This window comes from Fimicolochytrium jonesii (assembly GCF_025526975.1).
Source record: "Fimicolochytrium jonesii strain JEL569 chromosome Unknown EV422scaffold_8, whole genome shotgun sequence".
NCBI classification, from domain to species: Eukaryota; Fungi; Chytridiomycota; class Chytridiomycetes; order Spizellomycetales; family Powellomycetaceae; genus Fimicolochytrium; species Fimicolochytrium jonesii.
The window spans coordinates 797,755-822,520 of record NW_026515675.1 but is presented as its reverse complement, the minus strand read 5'-3'; the positions used below and the strand labels follow the sequence as shown (position 1 = coordinate 822,520).

General features: G+C 54.3%; 8 protein-coding genes across 8 annotated transcripts; 4 read left to right on the top strand and 4 right to left on the bottom strand.

Moving 5' to 3' along the window:
- Positions 1-194: 194 nt before the first annotated feature.
- Positions 195-1,345, bottom strand: EV422DRAFT_619345 (oligosaccharyl transferase epsilon subunit). Its single transcript, XM_053074064.1, has 2 exons — positions 838-1,345; positions 195-759 (listed from the first exon to the last, which is right to left on the bottom strand). The coding sequence occupies exons 1-2, from the start codon at positions 1,091-1,093 to the stop codon at positions 632-634; spliced, it is 384 nt and encodes a 127-aa protein (XP_052926621.1). The 5' UTR covers positions 1,094-1,345; the 3' UTR covers positions 195-631.
- Positions 1,346-5,050, top strand: EV422DRAFT_526082 (uncharacterized protein). Its single transcript, XM_053070109.1, has 13 exons — positions 1,346-1,719; positions 1,963-2,024; positions 2,098-2,298; positions 2,375-2,531; positions 2,609-2,703; positions 2,788-2,913; positions 2,999-3,189; positions 3,255-3,566; positions 3,633-3,735; positions 3,812-3,870; positions 3,954-4,032; positions 4,117-4,330; positions 4,409-5,050. Exons 1-13 carry the CDS (start codon positions 1,508-1,510, stop codon positions 4,584-4,586), a joined length of 1,989 nt encoding a protein of 662 aa, XP_052926620.1. The 5' UTR covers positions 1,346-1,507; the 3' UTR covers positions 4,587-5,050.
- EV422DRAFT_619343 (uncharacterized protein) lies at positions 4,981-6,149 on the bottom strand (the record flags this gene model as incomplete). Its single annotated transcript, XM_053074063.1, has 5 exons — positions 5,871-6,149; positions 5,686-5,758; positions 5,503-5,615; positions 5,320-5,385; positions 4,981-5,253 (listed from the first exon to the last, which is right to left on the bottom strand). The coding sequence occupies exons 1-5, from the start codon at positions 5,973-5,975 to the stop codon at positions 4,981-4,983; spliced, it is 630 nt and encodes a 209-aa protein (XP_052926619.1). The 5' UTR covers positions 5,976-6,149.
- Positions 6,150-9,038, top strand: EV422DRAFT_526068 (cation efflux family-domain-containing protein). The gene is made up of 14 exons (XM_053070108.1): positions 6,150-6,663; positions 6,744-6,813; positions 6,881-6,972; positions 7,079-7,091; positions 7,196-7,236; positions 7,331-7,393; positions 7,477-7,605; positions 7,698-7,764; positions 7,842-7,890; positions 7,972-8,201; positions 8,281-8,336; positions 8,402-8,595; positions 8,663-8,700; positions 8,779-9,038. Exons 1-14 carry the CDS (start codon positions 6,642-6,644, stop codon positions 8,783-8,785), a joined length of 1,071 nt encoding a protein of 356 aa, XP_052926618.1. The 5' UTR covers positions 6,150-6,641; the 3' UTR covers positions 8,786-9,038.
- A 104-nt stretch (positions 9,039-9,142) lies between these two features.
- On the top strand, positions 9,143-10,957 carry EV422DRAFT_526063 (mitochondrial putative cytochrome c peroxidase). The gene is made up of 4 exons (XM_053070107.1): positions 9,143-9,904; positions 9,975-9,997; positions 10,070-10,521; positions 10,599-10,957. Exons 1-4 carry the CDS (start codon positions 9,388-9,390, stop codon positions 10,732-10,734), a joined length of 1,128 nt encoding a protein of 375 aa, XP_052926617.1. The 5' UTR covers positions 9,143-9,387; the 3' UTR covers positions 10,735-10,957.
- Positions 10,958-12,101: 1,144 nt separating this feature from the next.
- Positions 12,102-12,685, bottom strand: EV422DRAFT_614681 (uncharacterized protein). Its single transcript, XM_053073931.1, has one exon. The coding sequence runs from the start codon at positions 12,583-12,585 to the stop codon at positions 12,244-12,246; it is 342 nt and encodes a 113-aa protein (XP_052926616.1). The 5' UTR covers positions 12,586-12,685; the 3' UTR covers positions 12,102-12,243.
- A 708-nt stretch (positions 12,686-13,393) lies between these two features.
- EV422DRAFT_526058 (ribosomal protein S7e) lies at positions 13,394-15,034 on the bottom strand. The gene is made up of 4 exons (XM_053070106.1): positions 14,945-15,034; positions 14,393-14,552; positions 13,985-14,295; positions 13,394-13,908 (listed from the first exon to the last, which is right to left on the bottom strand). The coding sequence occupies exons 2-4, from the start codon at positions 14,540-14,542 to the stop codon at positions 13,788-13,790; spliced, it is 582 nt and encodes a 193-aa protein (XP_052926615.1). The 5' UTR covers positions 14,543-14,552; positions 14,945-15,034; the 3' UTR covers positions 13,394-13,787.
- A 2,177-nt stretch (positions 15,035-17,211) lies between these two features.
- EV422DRAFT_566644 (uncharacterized protein) lies at positions 17,212-24,688 on the top strand (the record flags this gene model as incomplete). The annotated part of the gene is made up of 10 exons (XM_053072458.1): positions 17,212-17,544; positions 17,606-17,642; positions 17,724-18,166; positions 18,235-18,388; positions 18,450-18,610; positions 18,678-22,703; positions 22,781-23,686; positions 23,751-23,828; positions 23,892-24,146; positions 24,218-24,688. The coding sequence occupies 10 exons, from the start codon at positions 17,212-17,214 to the stop codon at positions 24,686-24,688; spliced, it is 6,864 nt and encodes a 2,287-aa protein (XP_052926614.1).
- Between the last annotated feature and the right edge of the window lie 78 nt (positions 24,689-24,766).

Below are 24,766 nucleotides of genomic sequence, written 5' to 3'. Positions count from 1 at the left end.
GAACGGGGGGCCATGCCTTCTGCACCTCCAGCAAATACCACCATGCTAGTCATCAACGCCTACCTCGGCATCCAAGAAATCGTCACGGTCCGCAGGCTTAAATAAGTCTGACTGGCCTTTTCCTTCCGCGCCGCTTCCAGCAGTCGTCAAGTCTCAGGAATAACATCCGACAGTGGCCAGCTCCCCTTTGATGCACGCTATGGATTGCCACATTCATTCACATAGGCTCACAATTGAGCCGGTGCGCCTATCATCAATGTGCTCTCGTCTTTCTGCTTGCACTCGGAGATCTTTTCAATGTACATCCGATTCAAATAGCCCCACATGTATGTATGTACACAGATCTCCTCCTCCAAATGTTCGTAAGCCCCAACTCTTTTCCTCCGACTACAACCTCATCTGCTGTGTCCGATTATGCTTCCAAGCAGGCAAGACACCGGCCCGTGACATCCGCCGTCCGACGCCTTCCACTGGGCGTAGGCAGTCCAAGGGATATCCTTCTCATCTTTGATTCGCTCGAGGAGCCTAACGACTCGCATCCGCAATCCACATTGCTCGCCATCGATACTCCATCTCCCAACAGGCCCTCCTGCTCCACGATAATCCATCGTCCTCTATCGCTTGACGCCGTTCATCCCAGGAAGTTGACCACGAATCCAAACAGCACGATGCTAGCAAACGCAAAGTCTGCGAATGCCCGTTCTGGTGACATCTTCATCACTTCTGCGTTTCGTGGGTTCACTTGCATCCTCAGGTTTGCTAAGAGTCATAAACGAATGGGACGTCTAGATCAGTTTCTAGTTCTGGGACCGCCATCGTTTCAAAAGGGTAACTCACCAGCAAGCACGAAACTCCCCACACTCGCTCCAAAGCCCGCCAAGAAACTATTGTAAGGAAACGTTCCCGCCAGCAGCACATAGACAAACTGCACGATTCCCGTCAGCATCACAAATAGGAGGTAGGCGTCAATGAGTTTCAGCTTCTGCGGCGTGTTGGCGCGATACGAGGTGAGCAGACGCTTGATTAGGAACGCTTGTTGCGCTGCGGCGCTGGTGGCGGAGTGCGGGACTGTGGTGGAGGTTGTTTTTGCCATTGCGGGAATATAGGAGTTGATGCTGCCGATCGCGGGTGATGTTTGCGCGAGATCGTGCGAGAGAGTCGGAAGGAGGGCTGGTTCGACGATGGTAGTGACGCCGGAGTAAGCACGAATGAGAAGTGCGTGGTGCTGAGAATATCTACAGTACGTGGGGAGTTGCAGGTGCACGGCGAGGCTGCCCCTTCAAGCTTGGGTTGTGTGTTGGACAGGGGACGGGGAAAAGGGAGAGACGTGGCCTGCGGACGTGGCCGTTCTCGCCGCTTCCCATTTCTCCCATTCCATTCCCGAAGCATTCACAAGTTCCCACGACGACAACAAACCCCCCAGCATCGCACAGACAGCATTACACACCGCCGACAGACATATTCGGAGAGCCTAGAGCGCACCTGTTGTCCCCAACTCACCAGAAATATGCGCCACTCATTCTTCGCTTGCCGTTGGCGTCGGCGGCGACAACAGCTTACGATGATCTCCGCCATCTTGCCCTTCCTCCTCCTCCCCTCAGCAACCGCGACAGCGACACCCAAATTCTCGACGTCGGGCTTGTTTGATGTGCAGGTGGAGCTGGGGGAGGGTGTGGATGGGATGATTGCTGCGTTCGGGGATGTCAACGGGGATAAATTGTAGGTTTGGTGTCGGAGGGGTGGGAGGTGGAGAACCCCGAAAAGCCGAAAGATGAAAACTGGGGATGAAGGGAGGGGCGTTTGAGGATAGCGTGCGAGGAGTCCGTTCTTTCGTTGGAAGATGGTATTCATGTTCGCGAGCGGATGGCGCAGGATATGGTCGCGGGATTTTTTTTGCATTGCTGTCAATGGACCACCACCATGTTCCCCTTCGTTCTTATCGTTTGACTTTGTCGCTTTCAGCACGGACATATTCACGCTAAACACAGCGCAGACGCATGTGGTCGCGCATCAATGGGATCATGGTATGGGTGCAGGAGCTCTGACCAGCATCGCAGCATGCCCTCCAAATAATCCTCCTGGCCGCATCCCGCTCAGGCAGCTTCAAATTCCGCAAAATCCTAAACTCCGAGCTCAGTTTTGACCCGCAAAACCCCACCGCCGTCACGATTGTTAATGTCGTTCCGGGGGACTACAACTACGACGGCAAGCTCGATGTGCTCTTGATGGGGCAGAAGACCGCGGGGGCGGATCAGATAGAAATGCGCGTGTTCTACGGGGACGGGATGGGTGGATTCAGTGAGTTTGGCGGGAATCTCTGTCGGCGTGTTCACCATGGTCTCCGTCATGCTGAAGGGCCCTTTCGATCCCACAGACGCGAGCAGCTTCATGCCTCTAGATCCAGCGACGCATTTACAACCGTTCGCGGCCAACTACGACGGCACGATGAAGCCGCAGTTCTTGGGGCAGGCGGCAGGCACCAAGGCGGGGATGCTTGCCCTGTGGTCGCCGGTCGATAACGGTGCTGTGAGGTACTGAGTGTACCTCTGATGGGATAGTGGAGGGCGACCTACTGCCTGTCTGTACTTACAACGCGACCCCTGCGCAGTTCAGTCGCACTCAATAGTACCACCACGAGCATGTGCAAGTTGAAAGACCCGCATTCGAATGCGTTCGTGGATTTCAACGGGGATTGTATGGCTGGTACGCTTGGGCTTTCCTAAACCTAGGTTGTTCGTGCTAAATGTAGGGATGTGGGTGCTGACGGACGCGTTGGGGGGTGGACAGATCTATTCCTGACCTGCGACGACGGAAGTTTCCAAATATGGCTGAACACAGATACCAACGGCTTCACGTTCTCGCAAGCGGGGAAACTGCCCGCGCACGCTGGGCAGGTCACGTTCGCCGATATAGGTATGTCGCTGTGTTCAAATCAACCTGTTTCCCAAAGTCTTCAAAGTCGAGTGTTCGTTTCTCACCCCGATTCACGAAACGCTAGACGCGGACGGCACAATCGACATGGTTTTCCCAACCTGCGTCGACTGGGGCGGCGACTGTTTCATTCATGTGGCGTACAACCAGCAGATCCCGCTGTGCGCGGCAGGCGACGACGGGACACACTGTCGCGATCCGCATAACCTGTGCACGGCGGATGATAAGTTTACTTTCGATTTCACTGAGGATTCAAAGGTTAATCTATTGCTCCTGTGTGCATTTGTCGACATAGAGAAGTATTTCGTTAACTCCCCAGACAGGCCTATGTAAAACTCCCCCTCTCCCCCCTCCTCCCCAAAGACCGTCTCGTCCTCACTCTAGCCCCCGTAAAATCCCACCCCCCCATTCCCCTCCGCATCGGCGACTTCAACAACGACGGGTACCCCGACCTCCTCGCCTCCACCACCAACGGCGTGCGATTACTACGGTCGGTGCCCTGTCACGGCGACGTGTGCGGGAATAAGGCGACTGACGCGGGACGACGCGCATTTGAGGTTGTGCAGGGCGCGGAGGTGTTGGCGGGGAAGGGCGCGGAGGGGGCTTTTGCGACTTTTGTGGATTTGGATGAGGATGTGAGTTTTGGGGTTGTTTGTGGGTGTGGGAGAGAGGCCTCTCTAATGCAGTGATGACGATAATAGGGCACGCTGGACATCCTCGTCTCGACCGTCACCAAAGGCGTATACCACACCCATGCCATTTTCAACAACTTCTATAACGACGCGTTCTTCTTGAAGGGGCTTGGTAAGGCGATGCCATCCCTCGGGTCATCATCAGCATTCATACACTGACATGCTGCTTTTCGTTCGATTGCGTTCAGTATCCAACGGCGTATGCCCCGCTTGGTGTCCAACCGGGGATAGATTTCCGTCTCCTAAGGTATATATCTGCGTGGAATGGGAGGAACGCGAATGGATTTGTACTCACCCTCCGTGCGACCTCCCACGGACAACCTTTTTCAGCCATATGGAGTAAACTACGTCGGCGCGAGTTTCAAATACACTGTATTCGACACGGCCGGAAGGCGGCGGGCAACTCAAGGTAAGCTATTACCACACCATTTCTTCTTCCCTGCAAATCTACCTCACTTGTTATAGCATACCTCACCATCCTTCCACCCGCCAGCGGCTCAACTCCCGCAATCCTCCTACTTCTCCCTCCAAACGCCCTACGCCCTCTTCGGCCTCGGCCGCACCAACAACTACATCGAGGACCTCTTTGTCGGCGTGTCCCGCCGCAAAGGCAAGATATCCCATGTCGGCACGTTTCAGGGCGTTATTCCGAATAGCCAGTTGGTGGTTATTCCGTATGAGGAGGATGAGGGGGCTGGGCCGGGGAGGTATGTCGATATCATTCATTCATTCATTCATTTGTGTTTCGGTTCTGATCCCGATGCGAATGATTATTTTTTTTGTAGTTGGATCCTTGAACTCTACATCAACCCCTCCTCCGCCTCCTCCTCGGTTCTGCTCGTCCTCTGCACGTCGCTCGCGCTGCTCGCGTCAGTTGTGGGCGTCCTGCATTGGACGGAGAAGAGGGAGGATGCGAAGGAACGACGGCGGGCGAGGCATGCGATTAATTTTGATGCGTTGTAGAATGGCACTTGTGGACTGTGGGGCGGGGCTTTTTGGGTCTGGTATCATGTATGTATATACATTCCGGCCAGCCGGGGGTCATCTCTCAACCGGAAAAGAGCTGGGGTCCGTTCAAAAATCCCGCATAGCTGCTACTCTCCCCTTGCAGTCCGATAAGTTCGAGGTTCGTGCGTACCATTCGCCGGGCCGTTTCGGTCGGGACTGGCGCGGGTGCGGCGAGCGTAACGCTTATGCGCGCATCACACGCAAAATGGCGTTCACCATCCCATGTCATTCTGCAACCGCATTTGCATCCCCCACCGTCCTGCCGGCCCCTCTCGACCTGCAACCGAATGCTTCACCTTGCGCTCCATCCGTTTTGCCTCTTTGGCACCACATCTGCATTCCTCCGTCCTCACCCCGCAACCGACTGCTCAACCCCCTTCTCTATCCGTCCCTCCACCCCCTGCCCCGCCCTCGCCCCCGCCCCCGCCCCCACACTGCCGACACCGATCCCACTAAACCCCAACATCTCCCTTAACCCCTGGTTCTCCTTACTCAGCCCCGCCAGGAGCGCATCGGTATCGGTATCGTCCGCGGCGGCGACGGCCTGGCGCATGACATTGAGACAGGTGCCGAGGTGTGAGCGGAGGGTGGCGTTTTCGGCCCGGAGGTGGGTTATTGTGCCCTGAGTGCGGAGATGGGTGTTAGACGGGGGTGGGAATTGGGATGGGCGGAATAAGGGAGGACGTACCCGTTCGTCTTTTAGTGACCGTTCCATGCGGATCTTTTGCTCGTGTTTGTCTTTTTGGATTGATTGCTGCATACACGAATAGAATGAGTTCATGCCCAATCTCTTCGTGATGCATCGATTGATGCAAGCGAGGAACTCTGTATGTCGATTCAATCAAGAGGGTCTCATGCTCCGGAGACTCACCGCCTGACTCCTAAACTTCCCCATAACGACTTCCAGCGTCGTCTCGTACTGCTTAATGATCTGGTTCAGGATCTGGTTCTCTTTTTGCAGTTCTAAGTAGCGCGTGTCAAAGTCTGGAGATATGCGTTCATGTCTTTAGCTTTAGACGATGATGCGCACCAGATGCGTGGTAAATCCCTCTACCTCCTAAATATGTCGTTGGCGGCGCTTCGGGCTCTGCTGGCGGCTGGGACGATTTGAGCGTCGCGATCTCGGCCTGGACCACAAAAGGAAGAATATGAGCTTTGGTGGGTCCCAACCCATATGAGACATGCAAATAGCTTCGGCGGGAAAGGGGAGAAGAGGTTTATGACCCAGTTGTAGCGCACCTTTAGGCTCTCGACGACTCGAGCCATCTGCAGGGCGAGCTCCTGGCTCGTGCGCCATTTCTCGCACAGCTGGGCGAACTTTTGCTCTAGCTCGTCCTCTGCCATCTTCCGTGTGCTGGGGTGTGAGTGGGACAAGACAGCGGGAGTAAGGTAAGGGAGTGCTGTGCCTGTGCTTGCTGTATCGCTGGTTGGAAAGCGTTTGTCCTGTCCTGGCACTTATGATTGCTTATCAGTTGCTGGTGAAGTTGCGAAAGCTCGAAGACGGTCAACACTCCGGAAGGCCTCGTCTCATTCCTGGTCTCATTCCTTCTCCCCTTTCCCAAAACACCTCACAACAAAGTACATACAACACAATGCACATAATACTAACAGCAGCTCGCAGCTGCACACATCGCTCCGCCCGGCTGGCCTCGCACTCCACCATAACCGCCATCCTCTTCGCCCTCCCATCTTCATCCACCGCCAGAAGAACAACAACAGGATGGAACCCGCAACGTCACCAACGGTCAACGCCAACGTTGCTATTGCACACGATACCACCGATACCGCCGGTGGGCAGTCATAATAGCATGGGGAAGCTGCATATGCGGACGGGGGATGTGCAGCCGGGGATACGGCCTTCTGCAGGTGCGGGATGGCGGGAGACGCGCGGAGTAGTTGTGGTGTGGTGTGGTGTAGTGTGGGTTGACGGATGACGAAGGAGAATGGGGAACTGATTGTGGAGTTTGCTGAATTGTAGATCTCGCGGAGTATAAGAGCCAGGTCCGGCAGATGAAGAGAGAGGCGTCGGAAGGTATGGAATGGACGGGTGGGTTAGGAGGAGAAACCGGGATGGCCATGTCGAAGAACTGACCCGTCACCCGCATACTTCAGTGAAGCAACGGGTGAACGCAAAGCGGACGCTGCAGGGATCGCAGAAGGTTGTCGGTTTGGCGATGATCAGGTATGGGGCACTTGACGGCCGGGTCCATTACGCACGAGACGATTAACCGAGCGAATGCCCCTTGTAGCAACATCGCATTGTTCTCCGGGAAGCTGTATGCAGCATGGCAGTCTGGGTCGGCGTCGATGTTCTCGGAGGCGCTGCATTCGCTGGCGGATGGTATGTTTGGGCGTATGCGCGAGTAAGCCACTCATCCCAGGAGTTCTGGACTACCAAGGAATGTGACTGTCGAGCTAATCACACGTTTCGCTTATTTCATTTGTAGTGCTGAACGAGAGGTAAGCTGGTGCCAAGAGGAGGAGAAGGGCAAGTCGTGCACGCAGAACCGTAGATCTCGTTCCAGTGGGAGGGTCGCATTGTAACCAGCCTTCTCCCTGTACAGTCTGTTGATGTGGGGTATATGGAGATCATTACGGCAGCCAGGTGGGTGAATAGATCCTGGCATTCAGACTGTTTCTCAACATCGCCTAGTCTGGGCGACGAATATCTAACAACCGCCTCCGTCGTCCCTCAACAGATCCACAACATCCATACGGCTTCACAGCTGAGCGCTACGCGTGGGCCCTAGTAAGCGGAGTAGGTGGGTATGCGTAGGTCGTTTACGTGTTTCGCGCGGGATGTTGGAGTGTCAGGACTCAATGTATCTGGCATGTTGTTCGGCAGGCATCTTCTTCCTGGGCGGCGGCGTTTCCCTCTACCACGGCATCAGCGGCCTCATGTCCGCCAACCACGTGTTGGGCGACATGACGTCGTCGTGGTGTGTCCTTGGCGCATCGTTGGTGTTTGAAGGAGGTGAGTATGCGAGAATTGAGAAGCCTGGTTGGTTCATGGGTGTTAATCGAAGACTGCGTGAAACTGATTTCCTTTACTTGTTTGACCTACAGCTACGATGACGTATGCGTACAAGCATATTGCCCAGAGCGCGCGGACGGCTGGTGTGAGCGTTACGGAGTAGGTGTTCATTTGTTGACTTTGATTGTCATGCATGGGGAAGCGTTTGCTGATGCTTTCTGGCTCGACTATGATAGCTACCTAAAGAGGGGCGCCGATCCCACGGCCGTGCAAGTCTTCGCCGAGGTAAGGATTCACGGGACGGCATGCTTCGCATTGATCCCCCTCCACCCACTCACAACCCATCCCACCGACTCCCCTACACAGGATTGTGCCGCCGTCTCAGGCGTCGCCATCGCGGGCACCTGTCTCGGTCTCACCAAACTGCTCAACAACCCCATGATCGACTCCCTCGGGTCCATCACCATCGGCATTCTGCTCTCGGGCGTCGCTGCGTTTTTGATCAAACGGAACATTGCTGGGTTGGTGGAGACGAGGATGCCGGTGGGGAAGGAGAGGGAGATTGTGGAGGAGTTGGAGGCGGATCCAATTGTTAGGTATGCTCTTGGGGGAGTGAAGGTTGGGGAAGCTGTCTTGCGGGGCGGAATCAAGTTCCTGATACTGTATGTTTTGAAGCTCGGTACAGGACGTGAAGTCGACCGCCCTCGGTACAGAGTCCGCGCGGTTCAAAGGTATGCCTTTGCTTCTACACTACCCCACCTCTTCCACCATCTCAATCCCCATCCCCACTCCGCAGCCGAAATCCTCTTCAACGGCGAAGAAGTAACGCAACGCTACATCCAACGCAATCGCGCTCACTTCCAATCCGAAATCGCACTCTTGAAAACACTCACCACCGAAAAGGAGATTGAGGAGTGGACGAAACGACAGGGCGGGAGGATCGTGAGCACTTTGGGGAATGAGGTTGATCGGTTGGAGTTGAAGATTATTGTGAGTTGTTCAGAGGGAGATGGGGGCGGAGGGAAAGGGATGTGTGCTGATTTTTGGGTGTGTTTAGACAAAGCGGCCGGAAGTGAAGCATATTGATTTGGAGATGTAAGTCTTGTGCCTTGTCGTTTATGAGCAGGTGAAGACCCTCTTCTCTTTTTGTGTAACCCTTCCAAACCCTCTTAGATTGTGAAGCACCCGTCGAATGTTCTATATACGTACACCATCGCAGGATCTGCCCACCGCCCGTGATATACCTACTATGCACATACACGTCGGCAGTCCAGCACATAGGTTCCGTTTATGTAGATACGACGCATCTTCCTGTAATATAGTGTACACTTCTATGAAACTTCGTTGCCTGGGCCATGAACCGCTGGGCTGCTTCAAATCCACATTACGCAGCGAGACCTCCGCCTCCGGTCACAGTCTCCGGTGGTGGTGTCCGGTGAAGCCATCGGTCGCGCAGATTAGGCAACACGCGAGTGAATGTGCGGTTTTGATCAGCGGCGCTAATCACGCGCCATCATTTATTGGTCTCGCGCGCTCAATCGACTCGACGCGCCGGAGACACTGACACACAAGACATCCATCCGTCATCCCTGTCGACCTCCTGTGGACTCGCAGCAGGACGCTTGCAAAATTGGTATATAAAGGCAGGCATAGGTCGCCCCGCAGTGCTCAGGAAGCAAAATCCTCACTCATTAGTTCGCACAGAATAGACTCCTATATTGTGCGCCCGAGATCATCGCCTACCGCACTTTCGACACTTCACACGCCAAAAAAACCAAAAATATGAGCGCCTGCCGTCGAGTTGTGCTCTTGAGAGCCGTTGTCCCCAAGCCTTCCATCGCGGGAGCGCTTCGGGCTCAGCCTCTCTCTCGTACCTACTCTGCAGGACCCGCTGCTGGTCAGCCGTCCAGTCCTCCCCCGCCGCCTCCAAGCAACAGCGGCGGCAGCAGCAAAGGCCTTCTCTACGGCCTCGCGCTCGCCGCAGCCGGCGCCGGCGGCTACTACTACTACCAGTCCACCGGAGGCGATATCACTGCCGGCGCGAACCCAGAGCGCAAGAACATCAAGAAGAACATATTGAGCCCGGCGGATTACCAGAAGGTGTACGAGGATGTGGCCAACATTCTTGATTCGAACCCGGATTACGATGATGGGAGCTATGGGCCGGTGCTTATTCGGTTGGCGTGGCATGCGTCAGGGACTTATGACAAAAACACGGGGTCGGGAGGATCGAATGGTGCCACTATGCGGTTCCCTGTTGAGGGTGAATGGAGCGCGAATGCGGGGTTGAAGGTTGCGCGTAAGTCCGTCGTTTTGACATTTGGCAACCTGTTAGGATGACACTCATCAGTCGATGTTTCGTTTTCTAGGTGACATCTTGGAACCGATCAAGGTACGAACATTGCTGATGAGTTCTCCAAATCATGATTCCCTCGTTCAAACAGAACACCTTCTTGGTAATTAGAAAAAATGGGGCGACGCTCTAAGCTACTCTGATCTCTGGATCATTGCCGGAATCGCCGCCGTACAGGAGCTGGGCGGACCCACCGTAAAGTTCCGTCCCGGTCGCGTCGACTCCTTGATAGACACAAAGATCTCGACCGGTTTACCAGATGCCACCAAAGAGGATCCCAAGCACAGCCGAGACATCTTCTACCGCATGGGGTTCAACGACCAGGAAATTATCGCACTCCTAGGCGCCCACTCCTTGGGCCGGTGCCACGCTGACCGCTCCGGTTTCGATGGACCGTGGACGTTCTCGCCAACGACCTTCAGCAATGACTACTTTAAGCGTCTTCTGGGTGAGACGTGGGTGGTCAAGAAATGGAAGGGTCCTAAGCAGTATGCGGATAAGGCTACGTCTCAATTGATGATGCTGCCGGCGGAGATTGTGTACCCCAAGGACAAGGAATTCAGGTAGGTTTTGATCTGACATTCGGACGAAGCGCATCAACTGATGTCGATACTGATGTTTTCCGCGACGTATTTCGCAGGAAATGGGTCGAGACTTACGCGAAGGATGAGGAAAAGTTCGCTCAAGACTTTGCAAAGGCGTTCGAGAAGCTGACGGAGCTTGGCGTACCATTTCCGGCAGACACCCCGACCATCCAATTCAAGCGTCTCGAGTAGATCCACGCATGTACATGAAACGAAGCGCGTGCTGGCCGCGAATATGAGGGTGTTTGGATCCTGCTTTGTATAGCCTCGTATTTTTTTTTTCACAAATGAAACCTATACTCGAAATACAGTGCTGTTCATAAAGCAAGACCGCATTTGACAGTGCCGTCAGAGAAACCATAGCAGCTAGAGGAGGATTCACTAGATACAGTACTAAGGCGTAGATCTATATGGAGAGGCGCGTCCAGGGGGCCGGTGAATTGAATTGACAGCGGTCTTGCTTCATAACAGCACTGTATGTAGGCAGTGTTCTGGAGGATTGGCCCGAGCCGCATTCCCGTCATTCATCAGCCTCCTGCTTGTATATCATTCCCATACACCCTCAGGAGCTCCTCTCGCCAGGAACTTTATTTTCGAAATGGAAGCACGAGGGCAAATCATCAAGACACGGCAGCTCGGCGAAATTGCTTTTTATGAGCCTTGTGCCCGGTTTAACAGCAGACCCAAGTACTGTATGTCCTGCAATTTCCGGTGCAGCAACTGTTTTTCCTTGACCTCACGGGCTGAGGCGGAAAGATTCAAAACCTGTAATTCAATCTGAATAACCACTCGACGCGAATGGGGAATGGTGTTTTATACATCGCGTGATGCAACGGCCCTGATTTTCCGTCTAACGGGTCTTGTACCTCCCTGCTGCTTTTCACCTGCTCTATATTGGTGCCTAATCTCGGTTCGGATATGTCTTTCTCTGCTTGCTCTTATGATTCTCATCGCACGTAAAACTTGCCTCACGCGCGTTACATAAGCACCAACCGACGCGTTTCCAAAACTGTCAATCTCGCGCTAAAATGTGTCCATCTGTCTTTGCATAATCCAGATCCGACGGTAACGTAAGGGTGATTGGATTTTTGGAGTTGGAGATCGATTCCGGGCAAGAGGGATGGGAGAGGGTTAGGAAAGGAGCAGGAGAGACGAAGGAGAGAGGAAGGAAGGCGACAGGAGACTAGCGAGATTCGTTTCTATGCAGACAGGAGAGCAAGGGCTCAAAAGGAGAAACTGGTCTTATTGAACCCGAGGGTCTGAGCGAAAGGCATACCATCAATGAGGAAAGAAATCTGCTAACAACTCTGACACCGTTAAAAAGCGGCCCACCAGCAGCTGCCCCTGAAACTTTCGACAGCGTTCCGCAGTTTCCATCGCTGACATTCAGGAGGGCACATGCGGGGCGTGACTAGAAATGGGTAACTCGTGCTAAATGTGGGTAGCTCACCTCCAGAATAAGACTTTTTTGCAGCGAAAGTGAACCATTTGACTAACAAACCTAACCCCTTTGCCTTCGGTGAGTCGGCCTTACCCGGCCTCCTACAATCAGGGTCTACTCGCTCCGCTCGGCAGCTGTCTAACTAGTCTAACCCTAACCCGAGTTACTCACATTTAGCACGAGTTACCCACTTCTAGTCAATCCCGCACATGCGTTGTTACCCACTCGCAGTACTCCCGTCTGCTTATGACCACGGAGTCTTATGACCGAGTCGCGAGTACTAAATCTATGTATTGCGGGCGTGCATAAAAGTTGTGGCGTAAGGCGAGCGAGGCATAATCGAACCACGTCGCCAACAACTCCAAGCGCATGGGCATACTATTCACAGGCCATCGAAGGACATCAATCGATGTTCTCGGCCTTCTTCGGCTTAGCAGCAAAGAACTTCTCCAAATACTCCAACTCCTTCCGCTTATCCACCCGATGGCTCCGAGTATTATCTCTGGCATTGGAGCACCAAGTAGACCAATCCATATGATCCTCGCCCATAGTCCCCCCACGCTCTCCCACAATCTTCCAGTACGTTTTCGTGTCATCCACATGTAGAAACGTCATATGCGTATTCCCCCCGGCGGCAGCGTCCTCCCCGCTCTCATCCAATATATCAGCGGCCCGTTTCAGATCCTTTGCAGTAGATTTCATTTGATCGGCCCAGCTTCTCAGAGCCGCTTGTGTAGTGTTGGTAGATGCGAGGTGTTCGCCAAAATCGTCGCCTTGTTTTCAATGGGCGCTGATGTGGATGCGGCCGGGGTCGGGGAAGGAGCCGTCTTCTGCCATCCAATTGGGAAGCGGGGAGGGGAGGGCTTCGTCGTTTTCGTCGTCTTCCGTGTTTGAACGAGCTCGGGATCTGGCGTATAGGATGGGATGCGACGTGAATGGGCGTGGAGAGGCTGCAGTCCTGAGGGAGCCGAGAGAGAGGGGTGCGGGCGGAGCTGTCGAAAATCCCAACAGACGGAGAAATTGTGGGGTTGGCGGTGACTTCGGCGGACCTGGAAGGGAATCCGGAGACGCACGAAGGTGGATCAAGAGACTGCAGTCCGGAACTTGGAACGCGCGACACGCGCGTTGGACATGACTTCATTGACAAGCGCAAGATGCAGAAGACGGCGACTCCTTGGACGTTTACTATTAAGGCATGAAGATGCTGCACGGTTAGCCGGCCTAAGAATCCTAGCCTAAGGAATGCAGAGAAATTGTGTGTTGGATTGTGCTAGCGGAGCCGGACTTCCCTACCACGCCAGGGGCGGAACCTCAATTTCCTTGGCAGACTGGACAGGATGAAAGCTACAAAAGGTGACAGGCGGCCGACTGTATCGGAAAGGGCATCGCAAACCATGATCAGAATGTGAAGTCGCCGCCGAATTGCGATTGAATACCCCTTTCTTGCGAGCAGGAGCATCCGCGGGGCCGATCTTTAAGCCATCCTTTTCGATGCCAGTCCCCCGCGCGTCTCCATCGCCCAACCCCATCCATTGCAGCCGTCCTCCGACTTGTCCAGCTGCACATCCAGGGACACTGATAACCCATTCGCCAAAGTTGTCCAAACCAGCGTCGGAAGTAATATGCCCCACTGTTGTCCAGGGTCGAGCGCATCACACATAGATTCACATGATTCAGAATGCAATCAAGAGACTATAATGTATTTGATGTGGCAAAAAGGATTTTCCCTCCGTCTCGCCGCAATCCACGCGCCTGTACACGACCCCTCCACCCCAAGATGATGAATTCCTCATTGAAGAGAGATTTATTCTTGGCTACCGACAGGGAACTCGAAGACAACATCCTTTCCAGTGAGCTTCTTGTATGTGGAAGAGAAGGTCTCGAGCTTGTACTCAAGGGAAGTGTGGTCCTTGCGGTCCAAGAAACTGTGAAATGGGGTCGGTCAGAAAACAATGAGTCGAACGGGAAACAAAAAAATCGAACGGAAGCCTGATTACTCACACTTTGATCGTCTTGCTACCGTCAACACGCACTTGCGTCCTCTTGCCGACAATCTCGGTAGGGTAGACCAAATCCTCCAAGAGGGCCTCGTGGACAGCGGTGAGAGTGCGGGAACGGGGGCGGGGTTGGTGGACACGAGCCTTGCGGGTAGGCTTGCGCAGGATACGGCGCTGGGCAACAAGGAGGACGTGACGGTCGGAGAACTTCTTCTCCAACTCGCGAACAAGGCGCGTCTGGACCTTGTGGTACTGCTTGACGAGAGGGACGGGGACGAAGATGATGATGGCCTTCTTTCCGTGACCGACGTCAACCTGTTTTCGTGACAAGCGAGAAGCGATCAGCTTCCTTTTTCCAGACCACCCTGCCATTCCACAATTCCAGGGAAAAGGTCGGCCGTTTCGAAATTACCTCCTTGGCGCTGACGAACTGGAGACCCATAAGGTCCTCCTTGAGCTCAGGCACGTTGGACTCGAGTTCCTGAATGTTCTGAGCAACTTGGAGCTCAAGCTCGTCTGGCTCTTGGCCGTTAGGCTTCACGATCTTCGACCTGGCGGACATGGTGACTGGCCTACATTCGGGGCAAGAATCGGGTCAGCGAGCCTGAATTTTTGCGCATAGCTTCCGCACTCCTCCTCCATATTCTCTTTGGCACACTGTCGTTCGTCTTCCCATTATGCTTCCACCAGAGTGTGCTCATTTCGAGGGCCTAAAACCCCGAGCCTGCACAATGAAATATACGCTGATGTCGTAGAGTCGAATGTTGTCGTAGATGAACTGGCTGGCACGCTGATAGTGTTGCAAGACCTTCGTCGGGTTTCCGAGCATAGTCTCCCTCCCCATTCGCCCATTTCCATTTTCAATTCGCCATTCCCCATTCGGCCACTATTCTCTCTCCCTCTCCTTCCTTCGTCGATATCTCGTCCATTATCCCTCGCCGCTGTGCCGTATCGTCGAACATACGTCTGTCGTTCCCCAACTGCGATGGATGGATGGATGGATGGATGGATTGCCTGCCTTTGTCTACTCACCAGATATATGTGTCGATTGAAGGGGTGGGAATATGAGCTTATGGCGGCCTTGTCAGGCGTAAGTGCACAGCGCACCGAACGCGGGTTTAATGCCAGTCACGTGTATAAGCGACAGTGACAGCACATGGATTATATTGGAGGTCTTCTTTCTCATCACTGTCATTGGGGGTTCATACATGCTGGACGGACCACTCCGCCTTCATAAAGACTCCCCTCGTCATACAACAAATGGGACCTTCGAGAGTGTGTGCTTCCCTCGCAAAATGTCTTCCGGCATTTGAAAGATGTCATCCCAAATCATCAGGGAAAGTAGGTCTACAGGCTACTTACGGGGTACATCTACAGAAAGCATGAACGATTTGCGAGAGCCCTGAGCAAACCAGAAGGTCAGCGGCAATGGCACACATACTCCAGGGTAGAGTATCGAGGAAACCCGCATGCTTACTGTCGTTCGGGAAGCGCCATAGTTGGCTCCGTAGGCGTCTGGAACTCGATATAGCATCGGTGCGTAGGGCGCTGAAAAGTTAGTTTGAGGTGCGCATCCTGCACTCAGGACACTTGGCAGAAAATGAGAGGATCTGGTCGGTCACCTGAGGGGGTTAGTAGGAGGGGAAGTGGGAGTGGGCTGGGTCTGGGTCTGGGGGGCATTTGAGGGCGGGGTCGGCGGGGACGGGGAAGGCGAGGAGGGAGGGGTTTGGGTATGGGATGTGAGCGCAGTTTGCGCCAGAGGGCTGATTCTGAGCGATGTACGGGGTGCAATGTCTCAATTCCTCAAACCATGACAGTCCTCAGTAAGAGAACCTGCCGAATTCGCATGGTTTAACGAAACTTTTTGATGCATGCATAACATACGCATGATAAGTGTGAACAGCATGTCCAACATCCTTCATATCCTGAAGAACCTGGGAAATGAATAACTGCGATGCGTGCCCGCCGTCGGGGTGTCCAAGCAACCTGACGGGGGGGAAGTGCCTCTGCGGAGTCACTGTGATGCGCGGTGTCGCTTTCCCATTTCTCACAGCGTTATTGCGATTAGGGTGACAACTGGCACGATCTCGTCACGGTGATCAAAAGTGCTGCAAACGCTATTCCGCTACCCCACCCATCTTGCCGAAAACACTGTCCCATCGCCAATACAACAGTGGGCGGACCGGCATCCAATACCCACGTAACTTGCACTTGCCGTCTAGTAGGGGAAATCGCCAGCGTTTCTCTCGCCACATACCGTACATACACAGTGTCTATAGGTCATTTCTCCCGCACCCTCAAGAAACTCGCCAGGAATTGTGGACAGTCAGAACATGTTGGTTTGTCCTGACTATACCGTCTCGTTATCGTAAGCGCAGCGTTTGTTAGAGTGAAAGTCGGGTGAGTCCTGGTTTTTGGGACAGAGACAGGATACATAGGTGGTCTTGCTCCCGCTTCTGTCCTGCCTTGCTCATGCCCATCCTCCTTCTCAGCCTCTCCATACGCTGGTCTCTTCTGTCCATAGCTGCGACTCCATAGACGATAATCTTCATCGATTCCCTCCGGAAAATGGATCGAAGTCACTTAACAGCGCCTCAACAGGAACAGCGACCGACCCACCTACCTACCGGGTCTTCAGCTAGTGGTCGTTTCCTGGAGGATTTGCTGAACGAATACAACTATCCCTCTGCGACGAATAGCCCTCTAACGTCGCGCGTAGGGAGTGCAGCATCAGTGGCAGATGATCCGTCCCTCCAACTCCCGGCCAAACCACACAAATCGACGCGTCGCAATGAGGCGACACCGCTGAAGCAGGTGTCCATAGCGCCCGATGCGTTTCCTTCCTCCGCCTCATATGTGGGATCGTCTCGAGGGGCAGGGCCGGGACCTTTTCAAGTGCAGCACTCATTGCGTTCCGCTCCACTCCCTGGCGATGCCATCAAACCCACGCTGAATCCCCCGGACATTAGAGTAGGATCATATGACCCTCGACCCCCATTCGCTGGAGACCAGCCACTACCATGGCAACAGTCGCGCGAGGCACAGTCTGGCTCTTGGACTAGGAACGCTCCAAACGTGACACCGCGGATGGGTGTTCAGTCTTTCGAGGATTTATCGCCGACGACACACCCTAGGCCTTATGGTGGATCTTCCTTGGCAATACCAGAGGGACACACTCCCATATCAAAGTCCGCAGATGGGCTCAATCGTGCGATGAGCGGGTCATCCGCTATGCGCGACGCCCGCAGCCCTCTTTCCTCCAACAGGACCCCTTCAGCGACACATTCCGCACCTGGGACGAGTCAGGAGCATCTGGGACTAATAGCGGAGAAATGGAACCCGGACTCGAAAGAGAAGAAAAAAGGTTTCATGTCGCACCTTTTCGGCCGGCGGAAGGAGAAGCCAAAAGAGGCGGATATGGGATCGGATTCGAGCACCGGAAACTATGGAAAGCGGCCTGATGAGTTTCCCAGCCGGAATGAGTTGATTGATCCCTTTTTGGGCGGTGTCTTACCACCGAAGCCAGCAGGCATGAGCTCGTTCACGAAACGGAAACAGGGCAAGGTGCGGTTCCGAATCTGTGTTTGCTGCGACGTCACGACAGCATGCTCACATGTTTTCTTAGACTCGGGAGGGAAGCTCGTCTGACAAGCAAGTTCAATGTGAGTCAAAGCTCTCCGTTACGGTTTTGTTGCTGTATGCTTTCGCTGACTCCTGCATACCGTCACCTGACGAAATTCTAGTGGACCTTGCCGGCTTCTCGATGGACCCTGCATATGTGCCTCTAGATCTGGTCTCTATCAACAGCCCTCTGGAGAGCGCCAACACGAGAAACTTTCCCGGTGGCGAACTCGAGAGCCCTGGGATGATGAGACCTGGTGCAGCAGCGTCCTCCATCTCGCCAAATTCACGAAACAATATGAACCTTACGTCTCCAGCGTTATCAACATGGCAACCACCAGAGAGTTGGGGCACACGCGTGGAGGATCGATTACCGGGCAAATTGGGGCCTACGGATGGACCCAGAATGGCAAACGTGGATGCCAACTCCATACGGTCAGCAGCATCGTACGGACAACCCAATCCAATATTATACCGGCCACACGAGGCCAGGCATGACGATATAGCCATCGACACCCGTTACGAAGTAGAATCCATCAAAGAGAGCATTGCTGGCGACAAAGTGGTAAGTCTTTTGGTGTCATGTCTATACTAGGGAATGGAATTCAGTCCTCAAACGGTATTCAACCTCAGGGCGCACTTCGTCTTTTCAGGCGCGACGGGACGTTTGCGACCGTGTCTTGCCGAGAATCGACTACTGCTGGCGAGCTGCTGATGATTATGGCGAAGAAATCTTTGATCAGCGATTTTTCGAAATTCAATATACATATTGCGCGGAATGGCACGGGTACGTCGGGAGGGTGTTTGATAAGTCGGGAGAGACTTGACCGCTGACTGGAACGGAGCAGAACGCGTGCTAGCGCGTCATGAGCGGCCACACCTCATTCAGCGCCGGTTATTCGAGCAGCTGGGGTACACCCGCGTGGACAAGATCGAGTTCCTAGGAAGGGAGGATCACTCGTATCTGTGTAGATTTATTTTCAAAGAAACGGCGTTCGGGAATGAAATCGTAAGTTTGACCGAGTTTGGTACAGCCGAGCATCCCTTCCTCGTTATAAAGCCCTCTCTGCTTCCAGTCGGCCGACTTCTGGAAATCATCAGCATTCAACCCAGCGACATTATCGCTCGCTAGAATGAATCTGTCTGCGGTGCCACTGACGATATTCCGGTTCGCACATGAGATTGTACAGATGGACCTCTCATGGAACCCGAACATCCATGAGATCCCAAATGATCTAGCTCTCACGATGGACTCTATGCGGTCCATCACGTTGGCGCGAAACGAAATCTCAAAAGTTCCGAGGTCGCTTCAGTATATCACGAGACTAAGCGAGATCGATTTGTCTTATAATCGAATCGACTCGTTGGACGACACGGGATTGGGGAGTTTGACCGGCCTGACGAAGCTTCGTTTGGCCGGAAACCTGCTCGAATTCGTTCCTGACGATATTGCGCGGGGCTGCAGACGGCTGCAGCTAATCGATTTGTCGAATAACCGGCTCACTGCTTTCCCGCTGACGCTATGTCAGTTATGGGAGACGCTGCAGCATCTCGACCTAAACTTCTGCCGGATCGAGGGGTTTGTTCCAGAAGGCATTGGGGAACTTCGCAATCTGATGGTGTTGCGCATGGCGGGCAACCGGATGCGAGGTGGACTTCCTGGGCGGATGGCGGACATGAAGGAGCTTCGGATGCTGGATCTCCGTGGCAACACTTTTGGCTGGGCCAATAACGAGGAAATGCCCGTCATGGAGGTCTTGGCCACATGTCCGAAGTTGGAGACGCTCTACCTGGATGCAAATCGGATTAAGTGGATTGGGCCATGGAAGGCGCGGTCTCCTCACAGGGATACTGTCCCCCCTCCGTCGGATTTCGATATGTTTGACAACGACGACGATATCTCCTCTGCGCCCGGCGCCGCGCCGCTGGAGTTCACATCCCTTAAATACCTCTCGATCGGATTCCAACTGGACCTCTCACACGCCCGCCCGATGATGGCACACTTCTCAAACTACGCTGCTACACTCGCGGACCTGAATTTGAGTTCATGTGGGATCGAGATGCTGCCCAAGCGGTTCTTCCAGAGACTGCCGGCGGTTCTGAGACTCAATCTGGGTGGGAATCGATTGCGGGACCTGCCTGATTTCATGGCGCCTCCGCCGAACAATTTCCCGACCCGGTTGCCGTTGCAGGAGCTGCTGGTGAATAACAACTTTTTGGAAGATGTGCCGCCGGATATTGGGGATTTGGATCGGTTGGTGGTTCTTGACCTGAAGAGCAATTACCTGCGGGAGCTGCCGTCGGAGATATGGCGATGTCGAAGTCTGAAAGTCTTGAACTTGAGTTCGAATCGGCTGGAGGTTTTCCCGATGCCGTACCCGGAAGATGGGACGGTACTAGTTTCCATGAACACGCAGCAAACCATGGGTCGAAGCGGCGGCTTCAGCTACGGCAAAGGAGCGTCAGGGACACTAAGCCGCGCTGACCACTTCTCCCAATCTGCCCAATCGCTCAACACCATCTCGGACCAGATGCCCAACCTGCCACCACTCAGCCACTCGTTGCAACAATTGTATCTTAGCGACAACTACCTAGGCGATGACCTGTACATGGCCCTGTATCATCTTCCCAACCTGCAAGCCCTCCATGTGTCTTTCAACGAAGTCACCGATATCACGTCGTGGGTGGTCGCTATTCCCGTTCCTGTGCCGATGGTCCCCTGGTTCTACAAACTGCAAGAGCTGCATCTGAGTGGGAATCTCATTACGACACTTCCGGCCGAGATAGAGCGTATCCGCAACCTCAAATCATTGTTTCTGAACGCCAACAAGCTGAGCACTGTGCCGGGAGAAGTCGGCAAGCTAAAATCCCTAGAAGCGCTAGATTTGGGAAGTCAGGTCGGTGCCAGGGGAGAAGGCACCGGGCTGCGATACAACGTCTCCAATTGGCCGTATGACTGGAACTGGAACTGGAACCTCGATCTCAAGTACTTGAACCTGTCTGGGAACAAGCGACTGGAGATCAAGCCGTCTGCGAGTGCGTCGAGTTTCTTTTCCGGCGCGGATCTTGCGCAGGCCGCCAACCAGACGTCGGCGGTTGCGGGACACAAGGTTGGCGCTAAAGGCGGAGGAGCCATACAGGCCCCGGCGACGTCGGGTGCGTTGGTGGCCAACCCGTCTCAGAAGCGGAGGGACTTGACCGATTTCAACGCATTGACCAACCTGCGTCTTTTGGGGTTGATGGATGTGACCTGCTTGATTATGCCGCCGGATGAAAGCGCGGAAAGGCGTATCCGTACCACGGGCTCTGACATGTCTCTGCTTGGGATACGGGGAGGGGTCATCCGGTACGGAGTTGCGGATATGCTCTCGCGACCTGGACAAACTGGGAAGAAGGACAGAGCTGGCATCACGGAAGGTGCATCCGAAGGTCAACATCCATTGTCTACGAAGCTGGAGCCCGACAATTTCGCGGTTTGGGATCTCGTGGTACCGAAATTCAGAGGACGCGACAACGAAGCCCTTTTCGCCGTGTTTGATGGGAAAGGAACTCGAGGGGGAGCCAAGATGGCCAAATATCTCAATGAGTGGTTTGGATGGTTCCTGACTCATGAATTGGAAAAGGTTGAAAGAGTGGAACCGTTGTCGGAGATAGGTTCAAGTCAGCACGTAACGTCTTCTGCAAGTACGAAGCCGCCAAACGTCAAAGGCCCCACTTCCGCCAGCGAGCGGTCGCCAGAGTCGCATTTCTTAGACCCAGAGTCTATCCGCACAGCTTTGAGACGGACGTTTATTGCAGTCAACAGGGAATTGGGGTCTATGCACGACGATCTGGACGAAGGCTTAGGTGGACCGCAATTGCAACATCGCAGTTCCAATGAAGGTCGTCGACAAGACCAGCCCCGAAACGGGACTTCGAGAAGCAATAAGCGGACCGACTCGTATGGGATTCGGCCGCTTTACGGTGCCTCGGCGCTGGTCGTTTTCCTATATGGGCAGCCTGGCGGCCGCTCGCGCGGAGCCAAGTGCAGTATGTACATCGCGAACGTCGGTGACAGCATGGCTGTCATTTCGAAAGCTGGCGGCGTTGCGGACATTCTGGCGAAGCACCACGCGATGGACTTTGTGGCAATGAGCAAACTGGACCCCTGTGCACCCCTCGGCCGAACGCCCAACTTCGACGCGGGGCCGAAGTCGGCTGGTAGTGACAGCCTGTCAGGCCGGCTATCGCTTGACGGAGATCTCGAAGACCCGTCCCTGTTACAAGATGACAGTAGATATCCCTGGCCCCGGAGTGAACTCGAACGAGTGCACAATGCAAGCGGGTGGTTCTCGCCTTCGGGCCTGGTTCAGGATCAAGTGGAACTTACACGTGCGTTCGGGTATTTCCCGCTTTTGGGCCCAGTCAACGCGAACCCCTCCATCCAAACTGTCGAGCTGGACGTCGATCAGGATCCGTCGGACGATACGCGACGACATGGCTCAGATCTGCGGTTGCCTCGGTCTGCAAAACCGGGGGAAGACGATATACCCGAGAGCCCTGCTACTACCGCCTCCGTTGGAGGCGACGAGTTCGTTGTTCTTGCGAGCGGAGCCGTTTGGGAGGCCGCTCGTTGCGGAGGTTCAGACGAAGACGGCGCCCAGATGATGGTGGACATTGCGCGGAGTGCCCTAGCTCCATCAGCAGCTGGAACTGGGATGGGAGGTAACGCCCCGAACACAGGGGCCGGTGCCGGACTGGGTATCAGTGGCGGCCCCGGCATGACGAAGAGCAGCAGCAACCTCGCTGCGGTTCAGCAACAAAGTACCAAATCAAGTGGCGGCTGGGGAATAGCGGCCATGAAAGTTCGCGACGTGGCGCTCAGTTTATCAGGTGGGAAGGCCGGCGGTGGATACCTCGTCATGGTCCTCGGGTTGAGAGATCTTGCAAAGAAGAGCACCTGGTGGAACGCGTCTGGTGCTCGCCGTGGAAGTGCCGAAAGTTCCATCGAAAGTCTTGCCGTTGAGGACCGACATCGCAAGATTACTGGGAGCCAAGACTATGGCTCTACCGTGAGCTTGAAGGAAAAGCGGAGAAAGGGAACCGAAGATCCCCTGGAAATGGTGTGTTTAACTTTCTCGTCATATCTTCGCCTTCATCCCTTTGACTTCCGCAGTCGCTAACCTTGATGGTCCTTCAGCTCACAAAAGAGATCGCGCCGCCCGTCGGTCGGTTGGCTTTGGTGTTCACGGATATCAAGAACTCCACTTCTATTTGGGAAAACAATCCGGTAGCTATGCGGGCCGCTTTGAAGCTTCATCATCAAGTCATGCGACGCCTCCTTCGCCAGACGGGCGGTTACGAGGTGAAGACCGAAGGTGATGCTTTCATGGTCAGCTTCCAGAACGTCATCCAAGCGGTCGAATGGTGTTTGACAGTACAAGGCGAACTGCTGAGCATCGATTGGCCGGCAGAGATCTTGTCGACCGCGGACGGTATGGATATCTGGTGGCAGAAGAAGGGAGGGAGCGAGTTCGTGACCGGTGCCGGACTTGAGCACAACGAAGGCGAGACTGGATCAGACGTCGAGGTGGACATGACGGACGATGACACGACCAAGCCAATCAATCGTGGGGTGGTGCATACGTCACGTAAACGCCGGGAACTCATTTTCCGGGGATTGTCGGTTCGCATGGGTATCCATTTCGGCAATCCGCTATGCGAGGTTGATCCGATCACCTCGCGAATGGACTATTATGGGCCAATGGTCAACCGCGCTGCTCGTGTAGAAGGAGCATCTCAGGGGGGTCAAATACTCATATCCTCCGATGCCATGAAGGAGCTGAAGAAGTCTCTCGGTTGGTGGTACAAGGACACGGTGGAAGGAGCACTGACGGATGCCATCAAAAGCGGCGAGGACTTGACCGACAATATCACTGTGAAAGGGGACACTGCTACCAGCACTGGGGGCCAACATGCTCATGGTCATCCTATGATTGCTGGGCCCAATGATGACGCGGCTCGCTTGAAGAGACTCGGAGTCGTGACTTGGTGTATCGGGGAGATCAAACTGAAAGGTCTCGAGACGCCGGAGGTCATTTATGCGGTAAGCATCGCCTGAGTTTGTGAGCGAGGAAGACAAGGTGCTCACACCATTTCAAATGATGTAGATATACCGAAGGGATCTATTCACGCGACATAGATTCTATTCCCTGGAACAAAGTGGTGGTCTCAACCTCATGACTCAGGTGAGAACACACTTTGTTTTGAAATGCATGCTGTGCATAGTCCAATGCTTAATCTGGTCACAGGCGCAACGCAAATCCGACGATGCGATCGGAGGCTCGCTATTAGAGATCGACCGAGCGACAGTGCAGAGCCTTGGTGCACTTTGCTTGCGACTGGAGTACCTCGCATCACAATGCGGAGATGGCTGGCAGGACTCCAGCTCGTCGTTGGATGCCGCACCTGAAAGCTTAGATGGGGAATGGGCTGTGGAAGGTATCGATGAAGGGGACAGACCGGCTCTCATCAAAGCACTGGAACACATCGTGACACGGATAGAGGTAATACTTGGATTATTATCTTCTGCGCATACAAATGCAAGTCCTTACGCCTTTCGCTCCTTCATCTCCAGAACGCTATCTCGATCGTTCATCTAACGGATTCAGCGTTTTCCCGCGCTATCCAATCCCTCGGGGCGGCAATCGACACCGACCCCAGCCACGTCCTCCGTGCAATCCAGCTCTACGCAGACAAGCTGGAGGAACGCAAACAACGCAAAGCCGAGAAAGAAGCTGCCAAAGAGCTGAGACGAGAGCAACGGAGGCAAAGCAAGCAACGGCAGGCCGAGGAGGAACAACAACTCCACTCCGAAGCAAACAACAACGGCGGCGGAGGGAGGGAGACAAAGACACGGTCGCGGTCCGTTAGCAACACGGAGTCCCTTGCGTCCGCTTACGGGCGCCGGCGGAGAAGCAGTGCGTCGACGGCCCTCCATAGCACGGATGGGAATAGCACGTCAGTGACACGAGAGCAGCGGCGGCGGAAAACAACCCGAGAAGAACTCGAATCGTCGAGCCGCCGGGAACGGCGGTTGGATGAGTGAGAGGACACTGTTTCTTCCCGTTTCACACTCTCTCATCCCCCGGAAGAGGCCATCTTGAGGTTCTGGCCTTCCCTCAAG